At 47.5% G+C, this 26,399-nt stretch overlaps 1 protein-coding gene across 18 annotated transcripts in view; it reads left to right on the top strand.

The window, feature by feature from the left end:
- The window catches only part of NFASC (neurofascin), a 165,649-nt gene that overhangs the window by 107,601 nt on the left and 31,649 nt on the right, over nucleotides 1-26,399 (top strand). For 8 of the 18 annotated variants that reach the window (XM_059717583.1, XM_059717592.1, XM_059717588.1 and 5 more), the window contains 10 exons: nucleotides 405-449; nucleotides 1,442-1,543; nucleotides 1,693-1,890; nucleotides 3,218-3,288; nucleotides 4,564-4,786; nucleotides 10,818-10,933; nucleotides 12,384-12,588; nucleotides 16,137-16,259; nucleotides 17,042-17,215; nucleotides 21,421-21,435. In XM_059717583.1, coding sequence (XP_059573566.1) covers nucleotides 405-449; nucleotides 1,442-1,543; nucleotides 1,693-1,890; nucleotides 3,218-3,288; nucleotides 4,564-4,786; nucleotides 10,818-10,933; nucleotides 12,384-12,588; nucleotides 16,137-16,259; nucleotides 17,042-17,215; nucleotides 21,421-21,435 — 1,272 coding nt within the window. The remainder of the gene's footprint in view (nucleotides 1-404; nucleotides 450-1,441; nucleotides 1,544-1,692; nucleotides 1,891-3,217; nucleotides 3,289-4,563; nucleotides 4,787-10,817; nucleotides 10,934-12,383; nucleotides 12,589-16,136; nucleotides 16,260-17,041; nucleotides 17,216-21,420; nucleotides 21,436-26,399) is intronic. The other 10 variants (XM_059717590.1, XM_059717591.1, XM_059717598.1 and 7 more) reach the window with 7 other exon arrangements.

The raw sequence follows: 26,399 nt of genomic DNA on the forward strand, positions 1-26,399 counted from the left end.
CCATGTCCTCTAGATTTCGGTGATTTTGACTCAGGCTCACCAAGCCTAGAGTGGCCCAGGGATCCTGCCTCCCTAATAACTGAGCTGCGTATGATTTCCCCACCCCTTTTCTTAACAGCTAATTGCCCTTAAACTAATTCAGTTTTAAACTGGCCTAACTTGCCTTCCTTCCCTTGCCAAGTGTAAGCTACAGGAGGGAGTGGGTGCAAGAAGCACAGGGTTGGTTATAGGACTGTCCTGAACAGCCTCTATGTGAAGAGCACAAGAACTGATGTTCCCTGATCCCCACCCGCAAGGAAAGGGAGCAGCCAATCCTGGGGGAATTGTTTAACTTGTATTTATTTCCCTTCAGCCAGCCAAGCTCAGTGACTAACTCCAATAACAGGCAGTGTCTTACCTTGCAGCTATTCCATCCGTTCCAACTAATCGTATGACAGCCTTACCCAAAGGTAACCACCACTAATCGGGTCCGTTTATCAAAAGCCTTATGCTGTGTGTTATGTTGAAATCTGTTTGGATTTGGTCTGCGATAACTGCTCGTGTGACATGTAGGCTGGAGGGGTGAAAAGCCAGGGACTTGGCACACCAAAGCCCAGCAGGCTTTGTCCCCGAGAGACACACCAGTTGTCTCTTGTGGCATATGTGGCTTGGCATCAAGGGGCACTGTGGTCTCCTGTGAGAGTATGACCCATTACTGGAAGTGTGGAGGTGATGGTCCAGCCAGGTAGGCAGGAGGTGTGGGTCCTGCTCCTGTCTCTGCTACTGTCCTGCCGTGGGATCTTGGGAAAGTCATTTTCTCCCTCCATACTCCTGGGTCCTTATCTGCGTGACGATAGGGATGAAGATGTCTACCTGTCTTAGCTGCATATCCTTGCTGGTTCCTGGGAAGGGTGGTACTATACGGGCATCACAAATGTTTATTGCATGACTTTGCCCTCCTGGACCACGTACGGGGTTTGTTTCCCTAGCGTCCATCCGCCATCCCTAGAGTGTTTCATGCAGTTTGGGATTTCCCCTCTCTCGACCTTATGCCTTTTTTACTAGCTCACATCTTTTTACATCCTAACACCATATGCCTCACTCTTGGGTACCGCTGGCCCTACCAACAGGCCTTCTACCGTCTAGAAAGGCCACCTGCGCTCCTCTAAGGGGCACCAACCACTGCTGGTGGTGGAGGGGAGCTGCTTGCTGTCACGAGCATTTAGTTCCAGCAAAATGTACGTATTCCATAAGGACTGAACAGAGACAGCTCCCTTCACGAGCAGCTGCTTGCCACAGTGACGACTTGGAATTACTATTCGCTGGGGCTGGAAGTCCCAAGAGAGCCTGAAAGATGCGTTAGGTGTCTATACCCACCAAGTCCATGAGAACTGGACACTTGCCTCCCTTGGGCTGGGATTTTTTCAAAGGGACCTAACTTCTGTTGTCGCTCTGCTGCTAGGACGACCCAACCCACCCCGCGACTTGGAGCTGACGGACCTGGCCGAAAGGAGCGTGCGGCTGACTTGGATACCTGGCGATGACAACAACAGCCCGATCACAGGTCGGCGTGCAGCCCTCCCCTTTGCTCTCTCACTGAAGTCTGGTATCCCAGTTTCTTTTCCTTGCACAATACAACCTCTTCTGGTGGGGCGGGAGGGGGGTCCAGGGAGCGAGGTGCAACCCCTGACATCTTTTGCATCTCTCCTCTAGACTACGTCGTTCAGTTTGAGGAAGACCGGTTCCAGGCTGGGACGTGGCACAACCACTCCAGTTACCCAGGGAGCGTGAACTCGGCCGTGCTGCGTCTCTCGCCGTACGTCAACTACCAGTTCCGAGTGATTGCCGTGAACGACGTGGGGAGCAGCTTGCCCAGCCTCCCGTCCGAGCGGTACCAGACCAACGGGGCGCGTAAGTCCTTCCGGCCAAGTCCTGTTTCGCTCGCAGGCCCAGCTTGCTTTCAGCTGCTCCGCTCTCTCCGGATGGCTTTCACCTTACTCACAGGTCTGACGTGATGGATGAGGGCCGGATGCCGTTTCTCTCCAAAGCCCATTTACAACTCGTAAGGCTGGACTCGGCTCCGGCCATGCTGTGAACCCTCTATCAGATTTAGCCCTGATTTATGTGACTGAAAGCAAACTTGGCCCATGTATTTACATGCTCAGCTGCATCTCGGTGACTGCTAATTAATTAAGCCCACTGTGCGGTTCCGGATGTTGTAGCAGAGCAGTTAAGATGGCGCCTGAGGCATAAGTCCAAGCCTTGCTCGTGCCAAAAGCTGTCCCCAGTTGACCCAGCTAAATGGGGACCTGGTCATTCAGCTTGAAGGATCAAAGGTGGCTGTTTGCTGCAGAAATTGGCCCGTTTCACCCTGTCTTCTCAAAAGGGCCATCTAGAAGTTTCACCTTTTTTTTTTTTTAATGATTCATTTCCAGCTGAAAGTCGTTCCTAGTGCACACCTGGTTAAAAGGAAGGCAGGGCTCCCCAAATCAGTCTGCTTTCTATCTCGCTGGAGCTATCTGCCACCCTTTCCTACCTCCTTCTAAAGAAAGCTTGAGAAGCCGCTCCGAAAAATTGACCCCGAGGTTCTATTTTGAGCTGACAGAAGCAAAGCAACGTGCTAAAACTGCTAACTCACACCACTATCCCCAGGTATTGGCCGAGATCCCAGAACAGGCGGAGGCGTGAGATGTGCTGCAGTACAGCACCTCAATGGCATTCCTTCCCGTGTGGGCCAAGCGACTGCTCAGCAAGGGACAAAAACATTGCAGAAAATGGGTTCTGAGGCACAAGGAGCTTACAAAGCCCGAAAGCTGAATAGAAGCCCCCTCTTTCTCTTCTTAAATTTAAGCCAAATGAAGTGCCTATCTATTGAGCCTCTAGGCCTGGCTGAGCCTTGTCACTCCTGCTTTGGGGTACAGGCCAGCATGCTTCTGGAGTCAGGCCTGCAGATACTGTTGGTGACCGCTGTTATTTAAATGACAGGGCAGGCACCTTCTAAATATGTGACATTTCTGAAGACAAAACGAGGATTAGGCCTCTAAGTGACTTGGTTTTCAAAACATGCTGGGAGCCCACCAGAGTCCCCCAACACGAGTGGAAGTGGCATGCTGATTTTCCACAAGAAATTTTCTGTTGTACATTCATAAATAACCAGCTTTTTTTTTTTTTTATCTACTCAAATGTGTTTTTCCACTGCTGCATAAACAAGAGTTTCTCTCTTGGTTTTCTTTTTCAGGTCCAGAAATTAACCCAACAGGCATTCAGGGAGTAGGGACTCAAAAAAACAACATGGAAATAACCTGGACAGTGAGTGCATTTTCCGTTTCTTTTCTTTTTTGAGGCTTAAATACCAAATGGGCATCAAAGATGGGTGCTGGGGTATGCCTCTTTGGATCTGGGTGCTGTTTGATTTCAAAGCACGAGCTCAAAGGGTTTAGAGAAGTGGTACAAATGCTGGTTGCTCTCGACAGGCCTGCGCTAGCCTGTTCCCCATGCCAGCTAGCAGACGTGCGCATCCTCCTCGAACGCGGCAGGGCTCACCCAATGCATTTAAGCTTCTATCCACCGCCAGCTCTTTAATAGACTTACTCTGACCCTGTGCATCCACCGTGCTCCATCCACGAAAGCCCCTACCTCTTTGGGATGGGGATGTTTAGGTTGCATCCTCTTCCCTTTAAATTTGCAGGTGGCGACTTGACACGTTAATCCACTGCCACAAGAATCATCTCCGCTCCTGAATTTTACTTAGTGTTTGTTCTTAGAGCAATCGGACCAGGCTGGGCGCTTGACAGGAGACACAAATCTCTAGAACAGCTAACAGACAGCGGGGCGAGGAGCGCAGATGCGCTGTTGAGTCATCACGTCCGAACAGAATAACCGCTCAAAACACTCTTTTAAAATCAGTGACTCACTCCTGTTGTGGATGAGACGTTAACACGATTTTTAATCTCTATCTGGGGAAGGAGGATGACTTTCCCTTCCTCCAGCAGCCCCTCTATGCCCTGCCTTGGAGTTGGCTTAGGCCTCCTCTGCACAGTATATTATTTGTCATGATTTGCATGTCATTAAGCAAAAACAAAGCTGTCTGATTGTTTTTCCTCCCAATCAGGTCAAAGACTTGAGACCTCAGATGCAGCTTAATGAAGGGTGGCCAAGGGCCAAAACCTCATGGAGCTGCATCTCTTGTCTAGCAAAGTAGGTTGAATAACCATTGCAGGCAGTGGAATATTTGTCCTCAGTTATCCGCATCAACACCGCTCCTCAGATAAGCGGAGATTTTCAGCATTGTGTTTCACCATCTCTTGCTTTCAGCCAGCACAGCTGGCAGCCAAGTCTGTGATGTGGGATAGGATAAAAATCACGGTGGAAGTGTAACTTTGGAGGCTGTAGCACTGGATTGAATACTTGGGAAGCTTTGGTTCTGTCTGGCTCAGTCACGCTCAGCCACGAGCCTTCATCAGTAAAACAGTACCCGTGACACTCATCTCATGGCTAAAATTCACTGATGTAAGAGTCAGCTCATATTTTATGATGATATCATGCCGAGGAAGCGTAATAACTCACTCTTTTTTGTTCACTCAGCCACTGAATGCAACCCAAACTTATGGACCCAACCTCAGGTACATTGTAAAATGGAGAAGGAGGGACACGCGAGAAAGTTGGAGTAACGTGACTGTGAGAAACACGAGGTACGTCGTCTGGAACACGCCCATCTACGTGCCCTACGACATCAAGGTGCAAGCAGAGAACGACTTTGGGAGAGCACCAGAGCCCGATGTCGTCATCGGCTACTCAGGGGAAGATTGTGAGTATTTTCTTAGCCAAACATATTAAACCTTAACCAGAAGGGGGAAACCTCAACTCTACCTTGGAAGTTACTAGAGCCTTCCTCCTCTGGAGATAACAAAGCAGCACTGCCATTCACCCGCCAGCTTCTCTGCTGTGCTCAGAGTGGCACAGAAGTCCATTTTCAGACATATTAGGTCTGCAAATGAGAGAGGAGGAGACTGAGGGCCTAATGATGGGACTTCATTTCTAACTTTCTGGCTGCAAAAGCCCTAGGTGACCCAGATCATGCACTCACCCTCCATGGGGGTCTGCATTTTTTTCCATCTGGGAAAGTGAACCCTAACCCTTTTGTGCCATAGCCTTGTGAGGCTTAATTAAAGTCAGTCCTGGATGTAAGTCAAAAGAAGGATTTAGGACCTTGCAATCTGCCCTTTTGCAAAGCTCACCTTGGCTAAAGGAGCAGTAGCTGGGTAGAGTTGATTAGTTGGCTTATCTTGTTATGCTGGTCAGAGGGAAGGCCCAGACTGGGTTCCTGTGCCTCCCTGCCCAGCGCCTGGCTGTGCCACAGCTTTAGGTAACCATTTAAACTATCACTGGGCTAAAGGCCATTTTAAAAATCTCTGGTCTGCAGAATGCTCTTCCACCTGAGACCAGTGCAGGCCAGTTGCCTGCTTATTCATCTCCTCCCCCTTTCCTCAGGACAGCTGATATTGCTCGTCTATAATGTCCAGGGCCTCTGAACCATCATTTATTCTGTGAAATACAATGGAATTGGGGCAGGACCAACAGGCCGTACACACTTTAGCTCAGGTGCACCTTATGAGCAGGAGTCACGGACTGAACTCCCTGCTGCCGCTACTACTAGAGGTAAGGCGTGCTGGGGCTAAGGACCCACAGCTTGTCTTGAAGTCAGCGGGACGTGCTGGTGCTCAGCACCCCTAAGGAGGAGACCTGCAAGATCTCGAGACAACATAGCTGAACTAGTACATGGCACACTTCCCACTGCCCAAATGAGCTCCCAGAGCAGAAAACGTGGGCGTTCCTGATAATGTAGAGGGTTGAGCTCTGCTTAGGAGCAGGGATCTGAATGAGGAAGAATAGCCACACACAGCTAAAGTGACCACCCCACGTCCTCCAGCGGGTTACACTGCAGTTGCCTCTTGCTGTTGCATAAAGTTCTTTCTTTTGTTCAAAAGAGGTAGTGGGGGCTCTGCTTTGGGTCCTGCTGAATCCGAACAAATATAAATGCATCTTTGCTGCACTTCTACAGCTAAGTTAAAGTGAGAGAGGCTTGGCTTGAGGAGCCCAGCTCTCGCATCATTTAGCCCCATAAATGGCACTGAGCTATTCCTTAAAAACTGTGGAGCAGGTCTGAACACTGACTCCAGTGGGGCCCATGTGTGATAGGCGCAGTGCTTGACAACTTTTCGTTGCTTAGGTCCCATCTCCTTCTGAAGCTGGTTTCAAAGTGCTTTTGTTGCCTTCTATGCATCCCTTGTCCCCTCCTATTCAGCTGCAGCTTGCTGTTGCATGTAATGGAGTGGTCAGTACCAGTCTTTTAAGTTCAGATGAGGAGACAGCAGTGAGAGGGAAGAGAATAACCAGAGGTAGACTGGTGGCTAATACGTTGCTAAACTGTAACTTGAGCAGCATGCTAACAGCGAGAGCCCCTGGTTTCAAAGGACTTTGGGCACCTAATGCACAGAGGGGTTAGACTAATGGCACCCAAGCAGAAGTTGGGTTTGGAGCTACAGTTTTGCAGAGCTCGGCTGTTGTAGAGTTAGTGCTATACACACGGCATCTCTCATGGGTCATTGGTATTCTTTGTTCCCCAAGTGTGTGATGGTGCCCTAGAAAGGGCTCATCCCCTGGGAAGGGTATTTCTGGCCCAAATACCCAGGGATCAGTGTTGCCTGAAGACCTGTTTTCTTACACATTTTCTGCCCTGCCTGGTATCCGAGCACCTCCTGTGACCATGCAGCACCAAGCACAGGTGGAAGTTATGTGGAAAGCTAGAGCTATGTAAAATCTGCCCATATGGGCTGTTACTTATATATATCCTCCAGCAGTGGTGGTTGTATAGCCATAACGGTCCAGGGATACAAGAGAAGCAAGATTTGTGAAATGAGCTAATACCTTTTACAGGGCCAAACTGTATAGTTGGGAAAGGACGGGGAGGAATGGGAGACAGATTTCTGGACTTCTAGCCTCCTTTTTCAGGGTTGGGAATGATTTAGTCACAGCTCAAGCTTAAGTACAAATTAAGTACAGTTAAACCTAATCACATGAATGTGTTTGACCACTTGAAAGGGAGATGAGTAGTTACCACCTGTTGCACTAAAAGCAGTTAGCAGAAGGTGAGAGGTAAGTTGTAAAACATTGTAAAACATTGGTTTTATGCCTTATTAAATCCATGGGTTTGGGCATCTAGTTAAGCCTTATAAACTCATCTCCAGGGCTGTCCTCTGAAGATATTGGGTAGGTTGCCTTTGAGGGCAAGGACACACAACCAGATGCAATCAGAACCCTGTCTAAACAAAAATACACAACCTGTCAACACTTCTCCACTGCCATGGGAAATCAGAGTCCATGGACCCTACATATGCAAAGACCCTATCTAGCGCAGCAAATGCCCTTATGAAAACTGAGTGAAACCACCTGACCGCTGCTTCCAAATGAACGCCCTTAAAAAGTGCTAAGGGCAGGAACATTTGTGCAGCAGATGTAGAACACTTGTCACAAAACTCTCTGATCTTACTCCCTCTGTGACACCAAACACCATGGACTTAAGAGCTTGATTTTAAAGTTCATTACAATTAACTTCTGGCCTTCCCTCTGCTGAACTTCTCGTTGCTCCACAAGTGATAATCCCACTTCCTTCCATTTCAAACGGGCACGTTAATTAACACACAAACAGTTGTTCTAATTTGGAATTAGCTTGGATGGTGACTGCCTCTTTCCCAGACCTGAGGTTGTCTGAAAGCTTGTCTCCTCTCTCCCAACTATGCAAGTTGGTCCAGTATAAGCAAGCCAGCCCCTGCAGGTATCATGGCACTCCCTTAGAAAGGCTCTACAAACTCCTGCTCGCCTTGGAAGTCTTTAGGGAAGGTTGGTCACAGATTTTTTCCATTTGCTCTCCTCCAGCTGAACGTGACGGCGTTAAACTTTCTGTAGAGCAAACAAATCCCACGGGCCTTTAACTGCGTGCTGCTGTCCGCGGTGCTGAAACCAACACTGTTCTCAAAAGCTGCGTGACCTCGTAAACTCACATTGCAAAAGTCTCGTGCCAAATGGTTTGACCAGCTCTCGCTCAACTAAATCTTGATTCTTGCTTTGTTGGACTGGCATCTAAGAGGGAAGGTTGTGCTTCAAGGTATCCCTAGGAAATAATGGTTAATGCTGGTGTATTTCCTTTGGTGTCTCAATTCACAGCCCCCTGGAGAACCGTGAAGTGTTTTTCTCTATGAATTGGTTGGTTTGGGGGGTGCAATTTCTGCAACAAGAAAAAAAATGCTATTTGCCATTCTTTAAAAAAATATTAGGACCAGGAGAGAGAACTGCAGGCTGCTTAAAGCTTGTATCATAAATATAACGTGTCCTATTATTCACTGATTTAAGCCAGAATGCATTATGATGATCATTTACTTTGAACTCCTATGTAAATCACGCCATAGGATATCACCCAGTGAGTCCTACATCTGTCCTTAATTTATTAGAAGCGTTCTGCCGCCAATAACTTGAAAGCAGAGGTTTTCAAAAGGTCCTTTCAAAAGGCTCAGCCCTTTCTGAAAATCTGTCTTCTTTCAGGTCTTTTTAGTGAGGTACCTGAAAATCATTAGACACCTTTGGGAATCTTTGCCAGGGGTGTCTCTTGCAATTATCCAAAGGGTACTGCCATTTTAAATAATCTTTCTGGCACAGCTAAGTAGCACTTGTTTATTAATTACCACAGAAATAAATCTTACCATCTGTTCAAAGCAATTGCGCTTCCTAGTTTCAAAGATAACAAGCCAGTCTTTGATATCAAGCAGACAGTGAAACTCATTCAGTACATACTGAAGGGTGGAGGGAACACAGATTACAGACCTTGCCCAAGTTATTGTCCTGTAAATTTAGGTTATAGAATAAGAAAGCATAGGCTGGTTCGGCTGCCTTTGATCATAGTTTCCTGTGCCTAGAATAACCCTTGCTAGAAGTGGCTGATTTGTGGAGGCCTGTAGGAAGTTCTGCTGTGAAAGGGATGAGGAGTGGTAATATGGCAATGCCAACAGTGCGCGAGAGATTGTAATGCGTTTCCCTCTGGAGAAGAGATTGTGAAGACTGGCAAACATCTTTTTAAAGGAGTCGCATAGGTGTAGAACTTTTCTGTCTAGAAAAGCTGGAGCACGGCAGATCAGATGTGGTCGAGAGGACAATCACGTAGAGTTGCTGGGTCAGATTCATGGCTAGTATAAACCTGCACAGCTTCCTTGACTTCACTGGGGTTCCAGTGCATGCTAGCTGAGGATTTGAAACACTAGCTGAAATCCAGCCACGGGACAAGCAGAATACCTCTTCATTTGCAGTGCGCTCCTATAAATCACCTTAGTTGGTTCTGTTGATTTTTGAGCAGCCCAGGCAGGGCAAGCAGTTTAGACCAGCCAACTTCCTTCCATGCCTAACTGGTTTGCTAGGCTGTGCTTCAACCAAAGCAAGATTTCCATGCAAACTGTAGTCTTTTAGCCCATCTAATCCCTTGTCCCTGTTGCTTTCACAAAAGCTCCTTGTAGATAATCTCACTGGAGGATGGACCCAGTTGAACTGCATATGCTTCAGTGCAGCGTAGGGAACCATTGGGAAGTCGTCATTGGATCGGTTCTGTTGTTGCATTGACTCGGTGCTGCTGTTTTTCGGCTGGTCACTTGGGACACTGATGTTTAAGCCAGATCCTCAGGTGGAGTGAGTCTGAAATGTTCCACTGGCTTCAAGGGAGCACTGCCAATTTACACTACCTGATGATTTTGCCCAAGTCTTGTCCCAGTTGAGCAGGGTCTGGTGGGCTCTGTTAAAACATAAAGAAAGCCTTGTTAAATTCCAGGTGGCAAGCCAACGCACAGAGATGCTGGCACCTCAGGGAAACCATTTTTCAAACTGAGCTAATGGCTACATTGTCAAACGGCTAGAGCGAGGGGCAGCAACCTATGGCCCACAGGCTGGATCTGGCCACTGAGCCACTGGATCCGGCCCAGGGATGTGGGGCTTTGACAGCGTTCAGCAGTTGTGGGAGGCTTCTAGCTGTGGGCACTCACTCTTTCCATGCTGGTGCGGTGATGACCGGGAGCAAGTCAGGTCCTAGAGCCCACCCATCTATCACTGACCTGGGGTGGGTCATTGTGGTTCACAGCTGGAAAAGGTTGTCTACCCCTGGGCTAGAGCAGAAGTTGCTCACTCGGCTGTTTGACCGTTTTGGTAACTAAAATTGGTTTTACTTCTGTGCGTCTGTTTTTCACCACCCGTAGCTTTGATATACTGCCCAGCCGTGCTAATGCGGGGCTGTGAATAGAAAGATCTTCAGGCAAAAAGACCATAGGGAGGCAAACGATAATACTTTCTGGACTCTGTTTCCAAGACTGGGATTTGGGTATATTTGCAGGGCAGGGGGGTGAAAATACGGTTTTAGCGGAACAATCGATTCAAAGCAATTCAGCCAAGCGTGCTAGACTTCACCTGTTCCTGCTGTGTGTTACGTTAGCTGTGGAAACATCTCAAGATTGAGATGGGAACATCACAAGGTTGACTGAGTAGAGAGAATGGCAAGATTTGCTCTCATGAAAACACAGCCCTCTACGACTTAGGCAGCATTCCTCCCTTGTGCCACACGATGGCAGCAAGGGCCCGCGTGTGCCCGATACTAACTCGAGACGATGGTGGAGATGAAAAACAAAAGCTCCAAAACCCCTGTTGTGGGAGTTTCTAGCAGCCAAACCTCAGAGGGAAGAGCTGCCATCCACGTCCAAAGAAATCTTTGTGTTCCTAACATACGCTCTGCTTTATCCCTGAATGCTTAGATCCCAAGGCTGCCCCCACTGATATTAGGCTAAGAGTCCTGAACAGCACTGCAGTAAGTCTCCAGTGGACGAGAGTGTACCCGGATACCATCCAAGGACAACTTAAGGAATACAGAGTGAGCAAAGCCAAATCATTTTGCTGCCCACTACTAATCTAACTAACCTCGCTCAGCGGTGGTGACCTGGTAACTTGGCCGGTAAGCGACTGGGATGACATAAAACAGTAAATAGGACCAGACAACTTTGGCTGCCGCCGTGATGTAGGCAAACCTATATTTGTGCCCATCTGTTCTAGATGGCACCTGTGTTTGAGCACTGAAGACATGCCTGCCACACAAAATCTAGCAACATCTCATCTGTCAGGGTGAGGAAGGGCTGGATTCTCCTTCTGCTGATAATCAATGGAAAAACTCCCAATGATTGCAAAAAAAGTAGAGCTTGGCCCAAAATGTCCAGGCCTAACACATGGTATCGATACTGGCTGGTGGGCTTATGTCCCCATTCCTCAGTGAGTGTGTGCCCGTATCATCACAGCCTTTGTCAGCTGTCTACAGGTACAGGGAGCGAAAGGACCATGCAAGCAGAACGAACCTTGAATGCACAGAGCTGAACCCTGTAAGGTACAGTGGAAGCTGCTGTAACTAAATAACTAGTCCACTCCTGTCTCTGGAATGGTTAATGCAGAGCCCTTCATAGGAAGTGATGGAAAAAAAGCCCTCCAGTACACACAAGCTGTTTTTCTGTCATCCCTAATGTCCGTACCCATGTTTTAATAAATGCGGTCCAGTCAAGACTTAAAACAACCCAACCGTACTAACTGAAAGCTAAAGATGGAGAGATGGATCCTGTTTGCTCCTTGCAAAATACTGTTCCTTATCAAGTATATGCATTGCTGAGGCAAAATGCCTCTTCTTATGTGTACAGCTTGAAGAACCTGTTCAAAGTTTGGACTTAGCCACAGTCTGCTAAGAACGGCCTTTGAAAAGTGAACAAAAGTGCACAATGGCACACTTCTATAAGCATTCAGGATTTTCAGATCCCAAAATCAAGCAGTCAAGGAAAATCCCATGGATTCAGCCTTCTTTGGCATGAGCCCACTCCCATACATCATGCTCGCCTCTTGTTTTTTCTGGGCCAAATGAATGGTTTTGGGGGGGGGGCTTTGAATCCACATCATTCCAAGTTCAGACTTGAAGCTGTGCCAGGACACATTGTGCTGTTTTACTTCTAGCTAAACTACTAATGCAACTAAAGAGGGAGCACTGTCTGGTGTCTAGAGCTGGGGCCTGGACTCGTGGGTTCTCGCCTGAGCTCTGCATCCGACTTGCTCCGTGACTTCTGGCAAGTCACTGAGCCCCTCTGTGCCTCAGCCATCCGTCTATCAAATGGGACATTAACAACACTGACCCACCTCACGGGGTGGCCGTGAAGCTTTGTTAATTGTTCAACTGTGCTCTGAGTTCTGCAGATGACACGTGCTCTTGCAGAGCTCTCTATGCGGCGTTAATGAAAACCGTTCTCACTTTGAATGGGAAAAGCTTCACTTGTTATGCCTATTTCTTGAAGGCCTATTACTGGAGAGAAAGTAGTTTGCTGAAGAACCTGTGGGTCTCCAGAAAAAGGCAGCACACAAGTTTTCTTGGAGACCGACCACGGGGTACAGTGTCCCAGCTGTTTCCTTACAGCAACTACAAACTGGAGATGGTTGTAGTCAATGGGAGAGGAGATGGGCCCCGGAGTGAAATCAAGGAGTTCACAACACCTGAAGGAGGTAGGTTGCAGACACATGCTGTGATATGCTTTGGGCACGTACTGGCAGGTTCCAGGTGCGCAGAAAAGGCAGAGGACTTTACAGGATTGAGGATCCTGCCCTGCTTGAGGATTTCCCTTGAAAACCATCGGGCAGAACCTCCCCCCTTGGGCGGGACAGATGTAAATCGAAAGCCTCAACGCTGTAACTCTGTGCGCCTCTGCCATGTTTCCGTGTTACTGTCTTCCATAATGTCAGAGGTACCTGTATGCTGCTAAGGTGGCTGCTTAATGGAGTTGCTGTGCTAGGCACGCTGCAGGGGACTGAAATCCCCCTCCACTGCAGTGGCTCTCTCAAATACCATCACAAGGAAACTCTTTGAAGCAGCGTAAACCATGCACAAGCTGCCTCCTGGATATCTGCATTCCCGCAGGCTGTTGTGCCACCATATGCAGGGGCCAGTTTTGCAAAGCTTTCCTTGCACGGGTGGAGCCTATTAAAGTCAATGCGGCTACTCCCATGAGCACAGTTTGCAGGACCGGGCCCACCTGGAGATAGTCCCTAGCACCGTCCTACATAACTGCAAAATCCTAAAGGAGTCTCCCGACAAACCAGACGCAGCTCAGCCTGAGCAAGAGAAATCGCAACCCTTCCCTCTGTCCCCGGAAGGCTGCGTGTGATACCCTGGACTGACACCAGACTGGCTGCGTGAGCTTGGACAGGTCGCTGTTGCTCTTCTGGGCTCAGATCCCCATCTTTAAAAAGGGGATAATGATATCTGTGTTCCTCGGTAAAGAGCATTATTATTAGGAATGAATACAACTTTCATAGTCCCACTGGGCTTTTAAGGTGAGAGCGTCCGATCTCATTATAAACTCTCTGAGGTTCAGACAATGTCAGCAGTGAACTCTGGATTTCAGTGTTGGTCCTATTTATAGACAGATCAATAGCCTTGCATTGGACCTGCTCCTCGCAGTAAATGGCAATGAATCTCCTTGTAGGGTTTACTGTCATGGTGTTGTATACTGTGAGAGGCACTCGGAGGGGTGAGAGGCGTTATGGGGGGTTTCAATGAATCCGAGAATCCTGATGGGGTCTTCAATAACCATCCTTTCCCCCAAGCTTTTTCCTCTGCCCCCTCACACCCCTCCTCCTAGTACAAACTAGAATCTCTCGCTGGTTTTTACCTTTAAGAAAAAACAATAGCATGGGACTTTAATTATGCTATCATTGTTTAGGTGTTGCAGTTGACTAGGTTTAATTAAGCTTGCTCTAAAAAGGGGGAAAGGAGCCAGTGGGGCCAAATCCTGGAGTCGTCTCTCATGAGAAACTTCCACAGTGGTTTAACTTGAATGAGGCACTTCTGAATGCAGACTTATAACTATATATTATACTTCCTTCCCCGTTTAGCCTCATTTTACACAGATCCTCGCAGCTACCGCTGGTTCTACAGCTCCTTTCATACCGAACCATATCACAGCACACTCCCATCGCATATTGCTCGCCAAAGAATTGTTTTAGTTTCTGTTCTACTTTAATGGGTGCAAATGGATGCTTGAGCGATGCAGTAAGCTTCAAGGCCAAAAAACCAAACTACTATATCAGCAAGAGGCTAATCCAAGCTCTGTCCCCTGTTAAAACACTGTGGTTACAAGTCGGGTTGGCAAGCCGGTCAATTAACTGCATATTTTTTGACCGGTCAAAAATTATAGCAATTTTACAAAAACACTACATTTTTTGCAGTTGTTTCCTTACAGAATTACGATTTTTTTTTTTATTGCTTCTTGACTTATTTCTTAATTGAAAATTTTTGCTTTTTCTGTGTATTATTTGGACCTGTTGGCAATTTTTTTACAATTTTTGACTGATGTTTGACCGCTTAATTGACCGAACTTTATTTAACCGGTCAAATACTCGACCCTGGTTACTGAGGGCAGAATTTGGTTCACAGCATAACATTCCCAGCTGGCAGAGCAGGAAATTACATAGTTTGTACACACGTCAGGGCAATGACTGTGTGCTAGTTGTGCTATGCCTGTAGGGTCCTGATCTCTAGGAGGGATTTTTCAAGCATTGTGAGAACAGGAACAGAACATGGAGCCATTCAGTGGTACGGGACGGGCAAACAGTCATGCTATTTGTGCATATTCAATTTGATGTATTGGAGATGTCTGACTATCCTGTCAGCCGGATAAGGTATCAGTTGTTTTGATTTGCCATCGATCACAGTGGTAACCAGGCAGGACTGAATCCTTCGCTTCTGAAAACCAGACTATCCTGATCATTGGGAGCCAAATGTAGCATAAAACGAGACAACGTCATCTACTGCAGGCACAATTTGAATAACATTCTTGGTATTTAAAGAGTCAAACCCCTCTTGCTAGTATTTCAAAGAACTATACACTGAAAGGGACTTGCAAAGCAGCTGTCTATATGCAGTCGCTACCTTAGTGTGTTCAGGTGGGCGCATGCAGCCCAGAAATGTTGGGCCAAGTCCCCATTGTACAGATGTGAGCTAAACAGCTGATGTATTCCAAAAACTACACTGCGTTTTGCTGCATAATAGCCAATGCGATCTTCTCAGGCAGCGGGGTGATCTTCCTATACCCCTGCCAAGCTTGGTAATATTCTGCCCTATGTTAAAGGTGGAAGGAGCTTGATTGTATCCCTAGGTCTGCACAGGCTTTAGATCTCGGTGTATGGGACTTTGTTTCCATAGATTATTGGGAGCAGTAAGGACACCCTGCCTTTTGGGGGATTGAGGAGAAGTTAAAACTGCAAATCCCGGGGCAGCCTATGGTAGTTTAAAGCCATGCCAGCTGCATGGCTTCATAATGTGGGTCTGTAAGACCGTAAAACAGGCCTCACCTGCTCTGCTGGTGATGATACCAGTGACACAAATAGCATGTCTTCCTGACCAGTGCAGTGTGTTTTCTTTGAAGTGGATCAGGGATGTGATTTTGGAGAGAGCCCTTGATCTTCTCTGTATGAAAGGAAGCAGTCTTCAGGGATGGAGGCATGCTGGGCTGATGGAAGAGAGCACACACTGCAGCCCAGGCACCCATGTGGCTGACCGTACATACACAGTACTGATCTGTGTCTAGAGCCCCAGTTTATCATCTACAAACACAAGCCTCATGGGCTGCAAGCGATCTCCTGTCGCTAATGATGATGGTGATAGGGCTAGTCACTGAAGAGGGCACCGTGGTTGGTCATCATTGTCACATTCGTGTTGCAATGCTCTCGCTCTTCTGCCAGCAAGGCACTGTCAGACTGCAGTACAGGTGTCTCAGCGGCTGAATGTGCAGGCATGATTCTTGCTTCAGTATTGAACTCGCATGCAGAACTGCTCCATTTTAAGTGCCCTTCTCGTGTGCTAAGGAGACCCCTGGGACTGGCGCATGGTTTCTAATACAGATTCTTGTTCGATCAGCATCTGAGCTTTGTGTGTCTTTATGATGTCAGCCAGCCTGCAGCGTGTACAGTATGGTAAGGTATGTTACCTTTGTGTGTTCTTTTTTTTTTTTTCCTTTTCCTCCTCACCTCCCGGCTCCCATCCTCCTCCTAAGTGCCCAGCATCCCACGGTACTTAAGGATCGGACAGCCTAACATGGAAACCATCACTTTGGAATGGGACCACCCCGAGCATCCCAATGGCATCCTCACTGGATACAACCTTAGATACCAAGCCTGTACGTTCCACACCTGTTTCTTCTTAGCTTAATGACTGCTTGATGATTTCAAGATTGCCTCTTTGGTGTTGAATAACCTGCTTGCCTAAGACAGAGCTTCCCTAACAAGCTGTTTAAAAGAGATACGCAAACATCAAATGGCCCAAGGGTGATTTTTTTTTAAGGAATCAGGCTTCTGTCACAAGGTAAAACACTTGCCACTTCTAAGGGGGACAGGTCTAGGGGCCTGCAACATCCAAGTAAGCCAAGAAGGTGTTGTGGGAGGTAAGCATGTTTCTGGATGTGGCTATGAAGGGAAAAATAAGGTTTAAGCCAAGATTAAAATGTGGAATTTCAAGTAGAGTCCGAGTACAATAGTTTTTGTGCAGCAGGCTCCGTCACACGCAGCCTGCCTTAATGGGAACCTGCTCCCGTAGGATAAGCTGCCCTTGCCTGTCCCCAGGCACTGGGTAGGAGTCACTCCTGTGCATAGGGCCAAGTGTTATTCTAAGAGCTTAAAAGCAGGGCAGGTGTATGATGCCTGAGCCTTGTCTGGACCTCTGCAGGGGTGTGAATTTTACCGATAGTGAACGCGGTTGTTCCGGCTGTATTAGAAACCCTACCCCTCCATAAGCAGCTGGTTGTTGTTGAACCCCTTAGGCAAGTTTCATTCCAGGCAGTCAAGGCATCCTAGCCCCTCAGCTGTTTTCAGCTCCTGTCCCAGGACAAGGGGGTCTGGAATATGTAACACAGGCTCTTTGTGAAGCAAAGCTGAAGCCGACAAAGCCTGCCTTTCTCCCCAGTTAATGGATCCAAAGTGGGCAAGACAATGGGAGAGAACTTCTCCCCCAATCAAACAAGGTTCACGCTCCAAAGGACAGACCCCATCTCACGCTACAGATTCTTCCTGCGTGCCAGGACCCAGGTGGGAGATGGAGCAGTCCTGATGAAGGAATCGCCAGCCCTGCTGAACGAAGGTAGGTGCAATACCCTGTTGCTGTAACTTTGGGGGTGGGATGCATGTTCCCAGTGGAGATAATAGACAAGAAGCACTGAAAGTATAACACGATCTGGTTTTACTAAGGAAGTGAGGTTAACTGACTCGCTGTGATAAAAACGCACCCAAAATGGCCCAAGGTAAGCAAGTTTCTAGCCAACAATTGTTTGAGTAGACCTCTTGCATCTCTTCTCTGCCTCAACTCAGATAGCACTGCCTCTCTCACGGGGTGCTGTGCAGATACAATCCATTCATGATTGAGAAGTCCTTGAACTAAACAAAGATCAGGACCATATAGGTACTTAGTGAGGTTACTGTAGCAACTTCCAGACTATATCAGAATAATGATCCATCTGGTCCAGTATCCTGTCTTCAGCAATGGCCAACACCAGATATACCAAAGGAAAACAGAAGAAACTTCTACAGACAATAGTATAATCAGCTTCCTTTTAAGGGAAGTTTCTTCCTGCCCTCAAGCAGTTAGTGGTTCTCATGCCCAAACCATGAGGGTTTCTCTGTGCACTTTTAAAGAGAGAGAACACTTCTGCACGACTCAGAGGGGACTCTAAATCACCCCGCTGGCCTCCGCCTGCCCTTCACAGCATCACTTCAATAGCTGATACGTTCCATTTGCAGAGGGAACAGGTCTTTTCCATCTTAACTTCCTATGACCCTCTCCAACTGTAGTTTCTTACGGCTTTTACCATAGGGATGTTCAGTGTAGCCTCTGGTAATTTGAGTTCTGTTGAAAACTAAAACCATCTTTGGGCGGCGCTACTGTGTTTGACGATATGCTTGAGAGACGGTGGGTGAGAGGGAGCTAGCAAGAACACACTTAACATTAATTGAGGATTTCCCTATGTCAGGTTGTGAGACTGGTAGGGAACTCCCTGCAGTTCTGCCAGCTCTGGAATTCATACGCAGCAGACCGTGCACGTTTACTGCAGTACAGTCCTGTAGGCTGAAGACTGCACTGAGAAATTTCTGATTGATTTTTAAAAGCAAACATATAACGAATGACAGCTTTGCTAGGACGCCTCAGCAAGGAGGAATGCTTTGACCCAGCTGGTGTCAAGTGATCTTGTTGAGGATATGAGGAGGGAGACATTGAAATAGGAACAGTGCTACTGTCTGATGGTTACAGAAAGGTCAGGATGGAAGTTTGGGGGGGGTGAGGGGTAATTAGCTCATCCCCTAAAGGGACTGGCTGCTGATTGAACCATACTGCTGATCTGCAGAGAATCTGAGCAGAGTTGTCCCCCCTTCCTGGAAGACAGCCACCAGAGGGACCTGTTTAACCCTATTTGCAGAAGCCGGAGGGCTCCTCTGCAATATCTTCCTGCCTCCCTTGCAGATAGAAAATGCATTTCTGGGCCTATGTCAATATGCAGAATGTGCATAATGACCTCCTGTAGTCTCAGGCTGTTAAAGCTCCCATCTCCCTTGCATAAATAGCTCACAGCTGTAGGGCTTGGGGCTGGGTTGTGTCCGCAGAGAAGCTAAATGAGTTGGAGCTCTAAGATGTGTTGCCAACCTGCCCTGCTATCTTCAGGGGCCATTGGCCAGGAAGCGCATTTCACTTTAATTCAACCCACACATCCTTGGTGGTTTTCTCCCCACCCCTAGCAATTTAGCCAATTCTTAGCTGCCACATGTCAGGAAATCTGAGCTTCCTAAAAGGCTGATGCATCCTGCATTGAATACGGGTAGTTGTGCCTTTAAAAGTGCATCCCTGACACTGATAAAGACTGAGTCCTTTGGGAGTGGGGAGGGGTTGAAAAGGAGGGTAGAGAAGTGGATACAGCAGCATAGCACTCTAATCACCCAGTCCTGCACCTTCACATTGCTAAGCAGAGTTGAATGGGGCGAAGGTCAGGACAGAACAGAACAGAAGCCCCTATTCTTTTACCATGTGTTTGGCAGCTTTTTGTTTTGGCATTATTACTGCCCTTTCCCACTGTTAAAGCAAAGAGACCCTCTCTGGGGCTGCCCCATTTGAGCCAGCATCCCCCTAAGACCTATGATGAGCAAGCATATCTAATGGACACCCTGTGCTCCTTCTGAGTCCTGGTCCCTGCAACAGCTTGATCCACATTAGCCCCAACAATATTCAGACACGATGGCCAAGCACCAGCCTGCTGCAGCCTGGTGGTTCAACACAACTGGTTGTGCTCTAATAGAGTTCCTGCATCCACCCTACGGAGGGCTATTCTAACCCGAACTGGACGAGGCTCACAGCTGGCCAGGAAACCACTGGGTCTGAGCACATGCGTGCACTGACTTGACATTGGTAGGTCTTCACCCCGTTCACATCACTGCACCAGCTGTAGCTGGCTTCTCCGTGGCTCTGCATTTTATACGACACTGCCCATATATTGCCAGGCAAGCTTAAATAACTTTTATTGGTGGAAGGAGAGTTATACAACAGCTGCAGCCCCCAGCCCGCAAAGTGCCGAGAGCCATTGGAAAGGCGGACTGGGGGATGCATGGTGCCACTTTCCCGTCACCCCTGTAATCAACAGATGACCCACCAAAGGAAAAAGCCACAACTCACAGATTCATAATAGGATAAAACGCCCATTGTGAGACATTCATCAAACTAAGTGAAAGTTCAGCAGCCCTTAGGGAAGAGAGAACAGGAGAGACAAAGATGGCTCTTTCCATTCGATAGCATTTGCTAAAAGAGCTACAATTCATCTGGGGCTCTGACTTTACTCAGTGGGTTTCTGCTCCTCTCCCCCGCCCCTCGGCCTTAATAGTAGTTGATGGGAAAAAAACATCCTGTTGAAGGGAAAATGAAAATGAAATGCTTCCCATGTGTCTTAGGCAGGCTCCAGAATTATTATGCAGACGTAGCCAATTAAAAACTTCAGCATTTGCCCACAGTTCCCATGCAGCAGTGTCTGCATTCCCGCATACTCGGAAAAGAACTAGCTATAGGCAAACATCGACCTTGTGCATCTGTGTGAACGGGGCTTTGCTAAGTATATTGCATAGAGAAGCAGGACTAGACTTTAGTGGTTGGACAGTGCTAGGTGAACTTGCTAATTAGCTTTGCCCAGGGTGTTCAGACAAATAGTTGCCTGAAGGAGCTGAAGCGGTCAGTATTAAAAATTAGTGTTAACGGCTAGTGCATAGTGCTCATCTGAGATGCACTGCAAGAGATTACTACCTGAGATACTACTATGAATGGCAGCCTGAAAAGAACTGGGGGCATCCAGTACCGGTATCCCTTTCCTTCTTCCCCTGCACATTGGGAAGAAAGGACAGTGGCATTCATTGATCTTATGCTCCGAGATGTCAAAGGATGCCCTGTTGATGGAAAAGGCTTTATCCATCAGTTTAAGAAAACAGAGTGAAAACAGCCACATCTTGCTTGTCTTGTTCATGAATGCAGGCCCACTGAAGCCCCATGAATCAGGCAAGCAGGACATGGGCATAAAACATGAGACAGGGTGCATCTAACACAACACTAGGTTGGCAAGAAATCTGTTACTCGTAGGTATAAGATCCCAGTAAGCAGAATGTTAACTCAGCAGCTCTGAATGACCGCGATCCATTTTCTGTGTACCCACCGCAAGTAACACTGGGGACCCTGGAGCCCGACAGAAGATGGTTCAGAAAACCAAAGCCAAGGTTTAATCTCGTCTTCAGGACAGATCCCTGACTCCATCATAAACAGAAATAGATGCATGCAGATGTTGCTTCTAGCCCGGTTAGACTATGTTCAACCCAGAGGGTAAAATAAGAGACAAGTCAAACTCGCCCTCAGCCTAGCATGCATTGCAGGTGAACTGACATCAGTATTATGCCAAGACTGAATCAGGAATGTCAAAGTGTGTCCTTGAATGAGATGGAAGCCAGCTTTTAAGCGCTTTGCACACTTGAGCCCACTAGCATCTCTTTGCTGCTGGGTTGGCGTGTCTGACTGGGAACGCAGATTAATCTCCGACTCCTTCTCTCTTTGGCTGATGTAAATAGCTAGCTATGGTTACTTCCAAAAGGGTAACCGCTGACTTGCTGCTAATGTGTTTTCTCTCTCTCAAAGCTGTCGCGACTGTGTGACTGATCCTTGTCTCTTGTTCATGTGCTGTGTGTTTTATATGTTCCTTTGTTTTCTCTTCCCCTTTCTTCTACGCTCTCCTCGTATTCCCCTCCCTATACTTGGCGCTGCAATCTCTGAAGCCACTCCAACCCCAGGTACCGTACCAGCTGGAGGAGGTAACAGGCATGGGGCAATGCACAGTCCAGGGCTGTCTCTCGGGTGTGCTGGCACTTACGCATGCAGTGTGTTAACCCCTTCAATGGGAAAATTAAGCAGTAGGGTGCTAGGATCTCACACGTCTAATCCCAGCTGAGCACAAGACAGCTGTGCCTTTCTGGGCCTCACTCCTCCCATCATAACCTTAAGCCACACACAAAAGCACGGGGCAGCAAGTATCACTTAGTAGTATATGGACACAACATGCCCATGTATTCCTTACTGTGTAGCACTTTCCATTAGGAACAGCATTACACCTTGAAGCCACCTGTGGAACTTGAGTAGCTATTACTCCCTTCTGGCAATACAGGGCTGCGCTGCTTAAGTGTTAGCTTCAGGTGAACAAATTCTGCGTGCAAGGCTTCAATGTACACACAACACGCTATATTACTTCTAGAGCCATCAGGTATACAGTATCAGGTATCCTTTCATTCCCGGGTGCCCATTGAAGGGGTTAAACGCAATGTTTGTGCAGCAGTTATGCATGTCTGCATGTTAAGCTAATCGCTGGCTTTGCCCTATGTTGCGTATGTCCGTAACAACATTGAGGTACAGAGAAACTAGGTCCTTCTGAAAGGGGATCTGCCTGCTGTTAAAGAAACTCAAGTCCTTAATTACCCAGCAAGTGTCAAACCATATCTTCTTACACCTTTTCTTCTATGAGGAAGGAGCTTATCCCTTCTTTTAAAACTAAAGCTGAACTCCAGGCACTGCTGTTACAGAGAAATGGCCTATTCAGGGCAGAGCATTTTGACTAGATATTGCCATGGCTGTTGCAGACCAGCAGTCAGGTTTGCGGGATTGAGATTAGCAGTGCCCTGCCATTGAAGAGCTATTTGTCTGGGACAACAGCAGCCATTTTAGCAAGGAATCGGTAAGGGGTTATGCTTTACCTTGCAGGAGCAAGCACAGGGGACTGGGTAGGGACATCTGGGTTTCCATGTAAAGAAATTGAGTTTCACTGGACGTTTTGCCGATGTGATGACTGCAAGCACAGGACCCATTTTCAGTCACAAAATGGTGCCTTCCAGGTTTTGCTTTTTTTTACAGATGCTCCTCGTCTCTTCTTTTATTGCAGCAGCATTTGATTGAAGCAGCATTATTTTGCTGTTTTTTCCCCCTTCCCCTCATGTACAGTCCTTCCTTTTCCTTCACTACTTTTCTACTTCCTAAATTACAGGGTAACAGATTGGTCTGCTTTGAGGCTCAAAGAGCTGCGAAGGTGCAGGCATGTTTTTAGTTTATGTGGCTTTTCTCGGTATAGGAAAACTGAAAACTCACTTCACCCTAACTAAATCCACAGGAATCTAAAACTTCTCTCTGGGTCAGGATCAGTTTTTATAATGATTTTCTACATCTGGTGGTTCACGTTGAACCTTGAAATCACATCATGTTTGTCACCATCATTCCTATAGGAGATATGTCCCAAACTGCTCAAGTTAGATGCATCGCTTGCCATTATGAGTTATCAGGGAACAAAGGGATGGCATTAGTTTTTGTTTTCTACCAACACGACCAACAAGTGGTCACTACAATTATGCTTGAATTGAAGGAAGTGACACATTAGTAACTGGATCATGTAACCTTAAGGCTTGATACCTTGTGGACCACGTTCCCAGCTTTCTGATGGCAAACAGAATCTGGTTCTTCCTACAACTGAGTGAGATATTGGTTTTAAGAGTCATGCTTGTCCTTTAGTCTAAATGTAACTGGTAGCAAGACATAGGGCTGACAGAAGAAATCCTTACCCTTGTGCTAATTTAGTTAATGCCTTGTTGTGCCGCAGTGCATGAAAAATCACTGCATAATAGCAAGGAGTAGATTGCTTGGAGTCATCTGATCTAAACTGCACTTGGCCAGGGAGGCTGTTTATCTTCCTAACAAGCCCAGGTTTCTGGTATAATTGTTTGACCTTTCCCTAAAGATTTGTCTCTGCTCAGTGACCTAGATTTTGCTTGCCCCATAGGTGCACCATTTAAGACACATTTCACTTTGGCAAACTGCTCCCCTCAGGCTATTTTCATTCCACCACGGTCCTGTTTCTTGAGGAGGGGGAAACAAACCCACAGCCAAAATTGCCTGTTGCACAAGTAGGAGAAACTGGCCCAGCTGGATGAAATCAAGGCAAAGTGCAAACACTTCACTGATAGTACTGTAGCTTCTCCCTCTGCCTGAAGAAGGGTGTTTGTACCCAAAACCTTGCAAAGAACAATGTTTCTAACTATTTAGTTCATCTAATAAAAGGTATCACATCTACCCAAAGAGCCCTGCCAGCCTAACACTTAATTGAGTCAGTTCCTAAACCCCAAGGTTAGAAGGCTTTTGAATTCCCCCTGTTGATGCAGTGCATGCTACTCCTAAACCATCTCAGCCAAATGCCCAACCACCCCTTCCTGGTTCAGCTTAAATCAGTGTCCCCCAGAAATAGGCTGTGAGTTCATTTCCTCTTCCTGCTGCCCCTAAGGTCTCTGGGATTTGCAGTCCACAGTCACAGCTGCAGGACTCTGTAGGGTTGCTCATCACTTCTTCTTCCTGCCTCCAGGGGCCTCTGGGATTTGTAGTCCAGGATCACAGCCAGCAGGACTCGAAAGGGTTGTTCCCTTCTGTTCAATACATGCTTGCTTCAGGGAAAGGACTGTTCCTGTTCAAGCTTTTATGAATTCAATGCCACTACCTCTTTCCCTGCCCACTCCCTCCTCAGCCTGGCAGGCACTGCCCTCCCCAAGCCAGGCAGATCCTCCAGCTAGCTTTGGGCTGGGTCTTGGTCATGCCCTGTCTGCTCCAGCAGGAAGGTGGGGAAAAGCCTTGGAGCTGGCAAGCTGGGAGCTCTGCTCTAGCGCCCGCCCCCCACCGCTTCTGGCTTGAGCCACTGAAGGCATGTGCCTGCATTTCCTGGATCAGACGTGAATATCTATTCACTTGCAAATCAGTTCCATCTCTGCAACTTAGACTAACCTGCAAAGACTGAATTGCTAGACTGTCTGTACTTGGCTGTTGAGAACTGCCAGTGAAGGAGATCCCACCTTTTCATTTCTTAAACTAGAGTTGGGGGAACAAGGTAGTGAGTTGGGAAGGCATTTCTTGGAAAACCCAAAGAGTTCCACTTGTCTAATGAAAAGGGAAACCTTTGATAGCTGAGAGAAGAGCTGGATCTCATACCACCAACAGCAAACTTGGACGGTCTTTATGATGGAGTCTGCAGGTTGTACAGATGCATTAGAACTGGGAGCATTGTGACTAGGCTAGGAAGGGTTAAGTTTTCAGCACCGGATACCAATATTTGTTGGTTTTTTCCTTGTTTCCTTCCATAAAAGGGGAAGGAGAGGAGGAGGAGTCCATTGTTCCTACCAGAACTGACAACTGAAATGTACTGCTTGTGAAAAACTAATGGTCCCTTTCTTCTGCGGTCCATTCAATCTGGCAAACTCCTATTAAAGACCATCACTTGATTGTAGTCATTAGATTTTCAAATTACTATGATTGATATTATACACAAATCACATTTCCTCCAGTTGCTAAGATAATCAGGGGGAGAAAAATCTCTTGGAAATATTTGGCTATCCGTCAACATTTATAAAGGATTAATCAAATCTTTCCAAGCCTGCTTATGCGGTAGAGACACACCCGGGGGGAAGTCATTATTACAGCCTAACAGCACTTTAAAAGCTCCCCTAAATAATTAAAGACCAGTATGGGGACTTATTGTTTCCTGTCATATTCCATCGCGCGTGTAGAGTTGTGCACCCGACGTCTCAATGACTGGAATTCACGGAGGATTTGGAAGTAGCCTTGACTCCTTCTAGCTTAGCGGTGAACTACAAAAGGAAGCAAAGAAGGGGGAGTCTTATCAATAAAACCCACTTACTCCTGCAGTGATTTGTAATGCAAATGACAGCCCATCTGCCTAATGAAAAACTCCCCTCACATAGGTTCATTGCTGGGGCGTGGGCTCCTTTCCACAAGCCTGCTGATGCTTTTCATTGTTCATAGGAGCAGACAGTGGTCGGTGTTTTAATGTACCCGGGTTACAAGAGAGAGCATGAGTGGAGCCACCGTGCCGTGAAGAAGCCATTACGTGCAGGGTCTCTAATTTTCTTGTGGATTAATTAGCCTGTTAGCCCCTGAAGCCAGTGTGTCTGCTGCATTTTCAATCCATCTTACTCAAACGCCCCGTGCACTTTGGCCCTTTGGACTCCATCATCCGACAGCGCCTACAATATCCGCAGAGAAAAGTGGCAAAGCGTGAGCAAGGAGAAGGGCAGCCAGGTCACAAAGGTCAGGGCCTCTTTGGATCAGAGCTTATCTCTAGCACATGCTCCCAACTCGACCTCTGAAGAGCATCAGAAGACCTGCCGGAGAGGCAAGCTTTTGTGTGCGAGAATGACTCCTATGCATTGGAGACAGCACAAGGGAATGGGCATGGGCACTGCTGAATTCTCTTTCTGATTCCCTGGGTGGATTCAGGTGAGGTAGAGCTGTGGAGGGAGAGGGCACGGGGTTCGTCCGGCCTTCAAGCAGCTTACAGCAGCGTTTTCAACAGGGGCCCCGACGTGCAGAAGGGTGGAGTGCTTGCAGCTCCCATTAACAACAAATGGAGCACGGGGCATTCGGTACCCCAGGAGCTTCTGCACCGTCGGAGGCTCTGCTTGACACTGCAGGTAGCTGAAGTCCTTGCTGAACCTGCAAACTGGAAGCATAGAAAGCTAAAAATAGCAAAGCTCCAGCCTTTTGTGCCAGCTCCAGCGTCTGAGCCGAGTTCCGCAACATGCCCACGTGATGTGAGCGCGCAAAGCCTTGGTGGGTCCCCTTAGCCCCCTTTACCTATCTGCAAGTTGGATGCAATCATGCAGTGCCCAACAGGTCAGGATATGTGGAGGGCCTAATGTGCTTTGAGATCCTCAAG

The sequence above is a fragment of the Alligator mississippiensis genome, chromosome 14, assembly GCF_030867095.1.
Source record: "Alligator mississippiensis isolate rAllMis1 chromosome 14, rAllMis1, whole genome shotgun sequence".
NCBI lineage: Eukaryota > Metazoa > Chordata > Crocodylia > Alligatoridae > Alligator > Alligator mississippiensis.